Here is an 8,782-nt window from a genome sequence, read left to right on the forward strand (position 1 = left end):
TTATCTACTTTGGGGTCCGTACTTTACACAGGGCATGAAAATTTACCCAACAGTCTCAGAGACATATATGGAATTATATATGATCACCTAGAGGGGGTGATTTATGTTCACATTTTAGCCTCCAGAGAACTCTTAATTATTTCAGCTCCAGTTTCGTTAGACTACTCATTCATGAATGTGAGATTCAGAAACAGATTAAGGCCTTTGTGTATTGCTAAATAATAAAAGGCCTTACAATATATAAACCAGCTATTTTACACTACAGGATTCCTAACTGATCACTGTACTAAGTACCCATTTCTATGTTTGTATCAGAGTAAGGCCATGAAAGCAGAGAACTGAAGACTGAAGAGCAATCTTCTTTACAAAGTACTAAAAATTAAAACCCAGTGGAGGGAACAACTGACAAAGGCTTCTAAGCAAAGGTGTTCTTTGCAAACAACTCGCACTTTAGATCTGATAAACTCACTATGCCAAATACACGATACAGGATATTTATCCATAAAGAATAATGCATAAAGTATCTAAAGAAAGCTCATTACTGGTCAAGATTCATAATTATTGTGAGATGTATACATGGGTAATATTTAAGGAATAATGTATTTATATTGAAAATATGCTTTATGGACTTTGAATTAAATTAGTCACCAGTGGATAATGCGTCTTTGTGATGGCTCATTTGGGGTGTCACCCTGCCCTGTTTAGCCAGTGATGCAATGCAAGGCTCAATTGTTTAGCCTTGCACAACACTAAAACTTTTCAAGCAGATACAACTGCAAACAATCAAATCCATTTTAAGATAAACAAAAGGAACTATAAAACAAGACAAGGGTTTACCCTGTTTGTGAATAGAATCAAAAGACTGATTTCAGTATAGCACAGAGGAAGGAAGGAGAAACACTCAATGTATTCACTAAGAAACCCTTTGTAGAGCAGGGGTGTTTTCATTAATGTTTGGATCCTGGTTCTTGGGAAACCGGCCGTCTCTGAATAGTTGTGTTTTTTTTTGGGGGGGGGGGGGGGGGGGGAGGTCAGGAGGAGAAGAGAGGAGAGGGACCTACTTTGAGATAGAAAAAGTAACTATATAAATAAGCACAGAACCAGGTTTACTTTTTGTGATTTTTATTGTAGCCATTTGTATCCACCAAACTCTTGTTTCTAGTCAAATCTTTATTCTCTCTTAAATAAACCTACTCTTGTTTTACTATGAGTGTTCACAAGTGCTGTGTAGTTTACAGGAGTGGTGATTTAAGGCAAAACTGGTAACCTATACCTTTGGGTGTAGAGGATCTGGGATTTCTGCAAGCAGCCAGTGTCAGGGGCTGGATATTACAGGGGAGCAATTCAAAGGGACTCAGGAATTGGGCTGTACCTATTGTTAACCTGCAAGGCAAAGATAGGGCTGGCATAGCCCAGAGGAGCGTGCTTGAGTGACTGAAAGGCTGGCTGGGTGCCACCAGGTACAGGCAAGACTCCCTCTGACTGAGGTCAGGGGAGTAACAAGGTGACAGTCAGTGAGAACTGCCACAAACTCACCTGAGAAATGTATTTTTTCCATAGTGGCTCGTCCTCACTGATATCAAACTCATTCCATCCATGGAATGTCCGCCTATGACAAACTTCACAGTTTTTTAAGCCATTCTGAAGATCAGCCTATTGGAACATGGAGAGAATGTGCAATTACTGACTCCACACAGCACATACTGGTGATAAGGAGATAAAAAAATTGGCGGGTTACAAGCAGCAGCAAAAAAGTTAAACTCTTCATATTACACAGGGATGGTATATACACAAAAGAGCCCACGAACACTATAGTACAGGATGCTGCTCCACATCCATAACAGATTATACCTCTTCTCTGCAGAACCCCCCCATCCCACCCAGATAGATTGCCAAAATGTATTCGGCATTCAGGCTCTTGAGGATTATGTCAGGGGCTTAGTGACTCAGCTTGTCAACAATTTGAGAGTGATCTTCTGAAAGTACTGGTCCCTTACTGGCCAAAAACTCCATCCATTTCATATTAACCAAGAGAGCATGTGCACCTTTGGGATCAAAGCAGCAGCAAAAGACCATGTACCCTGAAAGTTGACCCAAGATTTACAGACACAAAAACCTGGTCAGTTAGCACCCTGAATAAGGAATTATGTGACTGCTTCAGCCTCATGCTGTTTTCCCAGTCCTCCTTCCTCCACTCCTCCTTTTCTTCTTCTTCAACGCTTAGCCAAATAGTCAGCCATAGCGATCGTTTGCCATTCGGTTCGATCCGTTCCTGCACAACCGCAAAGGCTTGACAGCCTGAGAGTCCAACATCGGAACAGACTTGATGAACCCGTGTAATAGGGAGTCTGCCTTGGTGCCGCCTCCACCCCTTGGTTGGTGGAATTTTATCCTGGATGTTACAAGCCACCCCAGTGAACGCTGTTCTCCGGGATGTCTTGTGGCATCCTTGTGACATGTCTGAAAAGTATAAAGCGCCACCTGCAGACAATGGCCTCTATAGTCTGTAGGCCCGAGCGACCATAAACATTTGTATTACAGATGAAGTCATTCCACTTTATGCCCAATATACAAATGTTGGCATTGTGTGGAAAGCCTACAGCTTTGTCCAGTCTGAGCAGCTTAGTGTCCATGTTTCGCAGCTGTACAACAGTATGGGAAGGATACAGCTCGAATAAATCCTGAACTTAGTTGTCATACTAAGATAATGTTGATTCCATATCCGTTGTAAATGACCCATGGCAGATGCTGCGATGCCAATCCGATGGAGAACCTCCATGTGAGAACTGGAGCAGCTGGTAAGTATAGAACCCAGATAGCAAAAGCTAGAAACTGATTCGACAGTTTTGTTGTTCAGAGATTGGAATCGCGTGTGGACCTGGTCCTAAATTTTGCAGTTGTCTTTGACCATGAAACATTGAGACCAATCTTAGCTCCTCCATATGCTGGAGTGCCTCACGAAACCTGTCGGGGCTCTGTACTAAAAGAACAACGTCATCAGCGTAGTCAAGGTCTGTGAGCGAGGGATCACCAATCTCAATGCCTATGGACCTAACGGAATGCTGCATTATGAAATCCATTGCCCGACAAAAGAGTGCAGGGGCCAAAATGCAACCTTGCCTAACACCAGATACTGATTTAAAAGGCGCTGTCATCCAGTTCCCCAGATGAACACAGACAGTGATTCTATTATACAGCTCTCTAATCAAGTCCAGCAGAGTGGTAGGGACATCTATGCCCTTTCTGTAACGTGACACTGTCTACTGAATCAAATGCAGCCTTTAAGATCAACATATGCTACCTGCAGGGGCTTCCTGAACTCATGATGCATCTCCAACAACAAGCAAAGGGCCAAAATGGCATCTAATGTGGACCTGTTCCTCGTAAAGCCTGACTGTTGGGGATGATACTGCTGATGTAGCAAAGGCTCCAGGTGTGCCAGAAAAACATGCACGAACACCTTCTCTGCAACGGAGAGCAAGGTGATCAGCCTGTAGCTCTTACATTCACTGCATGGTCCCTTGCCCTTATAGAGTGAGATCACAATACCATCCTTCCAGGAGGTTGGCAGGGTTCCAGTTCTCCACACCAGATGAAAGATGGCCAGAAGTGATTCTGCTACAGGATCAATAGCACATTTTAGCAGCTCTGAGGGGATGCCATCAGCACTGGCTGCGTATCCATTTTTCAGTTTAGAGATGGCACACTTTACTTCATCCAATGTTGGTGCATCGGTACAAATGTCTGCATCCAGAACCGCAGTGACTGCCAGATCATCCAGCTCTGAACAAGTGGTAGCTGGAGGATGGTTCAGGACACTGTGATAATGTTCCACCCATCCTGAGGGCTGCTAAAGTGTTTTAAAGGATATTTGGGGGACAGGTGAAGGAAAAAAAGTGGTGCAGGAAACTGGTGCAGAAAATATGGTGTTTCACAAAAAAAGCCAACCTTTCCTGTCGATACAGAGCCAACATTCATGGCCTTACAGCGCTTGCACAACTCAGAACACTTTACAGTTGAACAAGTCCCCAACACACGCTGGATTTTTAAATTGTTTAAAAAAAAAAATTGATCAAGTTAACACAACTGCTATTAGATGTCAAACTAAACTGTCTAATGTAGTCAAGTTGCTACAAAATATATTTCATTTCAAGAGCATGTGTACAAATAGACATTTTGCCAGTGCTTCCAAGGAGGAGAAGAAGAAAAACATTTCTTGGTAGGAGAATACAAAAAAAAAAAGTGAGGTCTCACAAGCAATTGGCACTTCCAATGCAAAATATTTGCCTTTTTAAACTAAAAAAGTCAAATTTATAATCTTATTCACATATAACTGCAGATTTAAGTCACTGCCAAACCTGACTGATAGATGCCTGCGTCAAGAATAATGTCTACAAAGTAATTTTAATAAAAATATTTAAGAAAAGCCATAAAGGAAAAATATTTTTAAAGCCTTTAACATCTTATTAAGTTAGAAAGCCTAGTCTGAGCAGTCTGTAAAAAGAACAGAGCAATTTTGTTTATTTTTTAAAATATTCTCAAAGGCAGTGATAAAGATACCCGCTTTTTCTTTCATGGGACTTGATTTTTAGATGGCAGAGTACTTTCATTAGGAATTTTAAAAAAATATTTAAGCTACTGTATGAGACACTTGCTCATAATGTCTACTTTATTTGGAAATGGTGCTTGAAATTTTAATGAAAGGTTTCTCAAAACAGAGTTTCAACTGCCAATTTAAACAAAACAAAACAAAACAGGCTTGCATTCAAAATAGCTAATAGTTGCAATCAAGCTGAAGGCCAATGTTTGTATCTATTTGCATAAAAGAGTATATTAAATCGGTCCTTGAATAGCCTCTTAAATAGTTGCTACTATAGCAGCGTTGTAGTAAGTAAACTGTTAAAAACAAGACTTACTTGAAGAATGCTTGCAACTTCACTTACAGGCAATTCACTTGCTTTTTTTGAAGTCAGTACAGGAATCATTGTCTCATTGTCACCATTAGGTATTTGTTGAAAACCTGCAACCTACGATACAAAAAGCGCAACTGTTAATATTGGTTTCAATAATTACACTCCAGTGTGATCAAATCTGGCTAACTTCAAGATATACTAATCTCTCCATTTCAACAGTCAGTGGAGCACTCACTTTGTTTCACTTAAGTGAGGCGTCCAGTAACTATACAATATTGTACTATAAAAATGCAACTCAAACAAATAGTTGTATTAACTTTGAGAAAGCACATTCAAAAATTCAGAGCTTAATGCAGTGACAGTGCAATATAAAAGACTAAGTGCATGACTGTCAGGAGATGTTTTTTAATGGCATGAAAATGACAAGTGGCAATGTTCCACTGAGTAGATCCTAATGATTACATGTACGTATAATCCTTTAGCTAACTATCCTTAATGGTTGAGCAAAACCGAAGTCATTCGGACAACTCCCTGATGGATTTCACTCCATGCTCTATGTCCCCTGCTGGCTAATTCATGAAGCGTATACCATATGTTGCCTGCTCTTTAAAGCAGGGTACGGAGAAAAATTTAAAAAGTTTTTGTAATACAAACCAAAATGAACAGTTATAATATGCAAAAAGCCTACATGCGCCAGTATTCTAATCAGAGTCAGGTGCGGTAAGAGTCTCATATCATAATTCATAAACTGTGCAGAGCAGTAAGATGTTTAGCATTGTGAAATATCAGTAGTGTGGGTCAGCACTGTACTGAAGATTCTTTTCTGCTGGCAAGGATATTTAATAGAATTGCAGAGAAGGTAAATTATCTATTAAGGACTGAAAGCATTTCCTGCCACCCTCCCACCTCCCCTCCCCATCCTCCGCCCCAAAAAGCAGTTTCCTCCTCCCAAATTAAGAATTCAGGCCTTAGTTGGACAACCACTTAAAATTGCTAATGCCAGTTTAGCAATTTCTAAATATCAAGAAATTCAAGATTGCATGTTACGTATTTGCAAATGTATGCGTTATACACACTTCTAAAGGCACACAACACCTAGATTCCTTTATGTACAGGAAGTAGCCATTCTATACAGTTATGGTTGACAGTTGCCTAAAGCAGATATTTGAACTTATGGAAACATCTTCACCTCTCCCTTCCACCCAGAGAAGAGATCCCACAGTGACATCTTCATTTCCCCTCATATCTGCTCTCTGTGCCAGCAGCAGTGTTGCAAGGAGCAATCCTCAACATACCGTCCATAGCACCAAAGTCAATTCTGCATCCACTACTCCCCTTACTAGAAATGCTTTAAGGGCAATGTCGAAGTCCCAATAAGCATCTATGAAGTGATTAATGTCTCTTCCCCACCCGCCAAATGACGACACTTGTTCAGAGGCATCCTTCTACCAACAGCAACCTTGTCTCAATGGTGATCCCTCTAGGCAGCAGGTTACAGAGGCCACTGTACCTCTCTAGTGGATTAATTTAAAAACCTCTCCTCTACAGGGGGAGGTTTGATTTTCAGTTGTCCTCCTGGGAATGGCAGTAATATCTTTATCAGCACCACCTTCTTTGCAGGAATGCAGACTGTCTTCCACCAACAAGATGGAGGCAGAAAAAAATTTCACAGGAAGAGCTGGAGACTCATGGAATCCATGACTTTCACAGGTAGCATTACAAAGCTACTTCTTTGCAGAAAATAAAAGATTAGAGTGACCTTGGATTTATGATGCGCTATCAAGTGTACAAGTGATTAATTTAAAGAAGTTGTCAACTGGATTGGAATTTTCATTGCCCATAGGACTTTTCCACTACCCCAAGTCAGGGTGCCTGTAGAGATTTCTAAAGCAACACACTCTTTCCTTGGCCCAGTTAGTACCAGCAAACCTTCCCCTGCCCCAAGCAGCTTCCCAAGTCATTTGTCATCTACTCCCCAGCCTTCTCAGCTTCCCCCAAGGTTCCATACCTTGAGTCCTACTCCCAATCCAAGGCATACCTTCCTGTAGGCTTTTTAAAGTCACCAGGAGCTGCTGTGGATTTTAAGTCTTACTAAGGTGGTGAAGTGATGGCCACAGACATGCCTATTTTGACAGCGAGTTGAACATTCTCCGTTGGGTTCAAAAAGTTCATTTTCAACTGATGGGTTAATCATTTTCAACACCTGGATAATTGTGAGTGGCTCGGTTTCTCTGAACACTACATATTGGCATATTGTCCGTCAATGGGTAGAGCTGCATAATCTACAAGGTGAGCCTGGCTAGGACTACTACCAAGCATGGTTTCAGACTCTGTATGAAGAGGGTAGATCAAAAGGAAGAGTCTCATACAGGAATAGCAAACTCTTATATAGATGCTTCGTCTGTCACGCTGAGGATTTTGTTGGCTCCTGCAAATTTGGGAAGAAAATATATTCTAGGACTTCCTTGGGAGTTTCTGTTCTAGATTTTTTTCCCCCATGCTAAGGGAACAGTCCCATCTAGAATAACCTTGGTGTTGGTACAGATTCCTATGCTACATTTGATAATGAGGGTTGATGCCTCCCTTCATTTTCATGCTCAAAGCAAGGATCATACTGCTAGATAATGAGCCACTTGCTTTCCACCAAGTAGCTTTTCCCTAGAAGGATAGGAAATACTTGGTTTGAATGGCTTCAGTCAAGGCTTTGAGGTTTCTATGTAGTGTCCTCATTTGTATGGGATCTTTTGGAAGGAAGTCCCCTTCTGAAGGTATGGCTGCATCTCAATAGTGGAGCAGCAGCTGCACCCACCTTCAGATTTAGGAATCTCCCAACTTAGTTATTTTTAATGTAACATTTTAGTCTAACGTTTGGTTTTAACCAGAAGTACCCATTTTGATCTTATGTCTTCAAAGCCTGTATGCGCAGGAAAAATCCAGATTCTAAAAATGCTTGAACAACTACTTTCCTTTCCTGAAAAGTTATTGCATTCTCTCTTTTGGGGAGAGTCGAAGGGGAAACTGAAAGCCTTAACACTGAGTATTTTAGTGCTTTACTAAGTCAAGAGCCATTTTAACATGGAAAGGGGGTTGATTTCTCACTCACCCCAGGAAGTCCCATTATGGCATAGCTGAGCCTCTGTTCCGAGCACAGACTGCATTAAGTGCTCCTTAACAGGGTCCACAGGCTGACATCCACAATTCTCACTCCACAGCTACCTGAGACAAGACTTCTCTGCACACACAAACATGTTGCCATTTGGGGGAGTAGGGAAAAGAGTAATGAGCCTGATATAGAGCACGGTGAGGGAGTCACGGTGAGGAGAGAAGCCCCAGTAAACACTCCTTCAGTGTGGAAGGCCAAGGAGAAAGGGTTCAAAGCCTGATTTTTATATCACTTGCTCATTAACAGTATAAGCTGGGGGCGGGGGTCTGCACACTTTGTATCTTATGTAGGCCCAGCACAATGTGTACACCAGAGGCTTTTCACATCCCCAGCCCCTGAGTGCCACCCATCCATTCCCCTCCTTTTTATGGGCTCCCTGCAACTCTCCCGATCTCCCCCATCCAGGGTTCTGTGCAACCCCCATTCCTTCCCTCCTCCCATATCACGATCCCCCATTCTCCCACACCAGCAGCCCTGCATACACCAACAGTCTCTCTTTCCTCCATGGCAGTGGCTCTGTGTGTCCTCCATTGTCTTCTTCCCCCATGAGGGTTCCCCAAACTCCCACTGCCAGGGGTTCTGTATAACTCCACTTGACCCATATCAGGAGTTCTGTGTGCACCCCTATTCTCCCTTTCCCATATAGAGTCCCCATGGCAAGGGACCTGTGTGAGCCCTCAGAGTACTATGGAAAAGACTAACATCT

At 42.0% G+C, this 8,782-nt stretch overlaps 1 protein-coding gene across 1 annotated transcript in view; it reads right to left on the minus strand.

Moving 5' to 3' along the window:
* The window catches only part of ATP2C1 (ATPase secretory pathway Ca2+ transporting 1), a 66,658-nt gene extending 61,631 nt beyond the window's left edge, over positions 1 to 5,027 (minus strand). Inside the window, exons 1-2 of the mRNA XM_065399126.1 lie at positions 4,917 to 5,027; positions 1,537 to 1,653 (exon numbers count right to left, since the gene is read on the minus strand). Of these exons, the coding sequence (XP_065255198.1) occupies positions 1,537 to 1,653; positions 4,917 to 4,985 (186 nt within the window). The 5' untranslated portion in view covers positions 4,986 to 5,027. The remainder of the gene's footprint in view (positions 1 to 1,536; positions 1,654 to 4,916) is intronic.
* Between the last annotated feature and the right edge of the window lie 3,755 nt (positions 5,028 to 8,782).

This window comes from Emys orbicularis, chromosome 2 (assembly GCF_028017835.1).
Source record: "Emys orbicularis isolate rEmyOrb1 chromosome 2, rEmyOrb1.hap1, whole genome shotgun sequence".
In the NCBI taxonomy this organism is placed as follows: Eukaryota; Metazoa; Chordata; order Testudines; family Emydidae; genus Emys; species Emys orbicularis.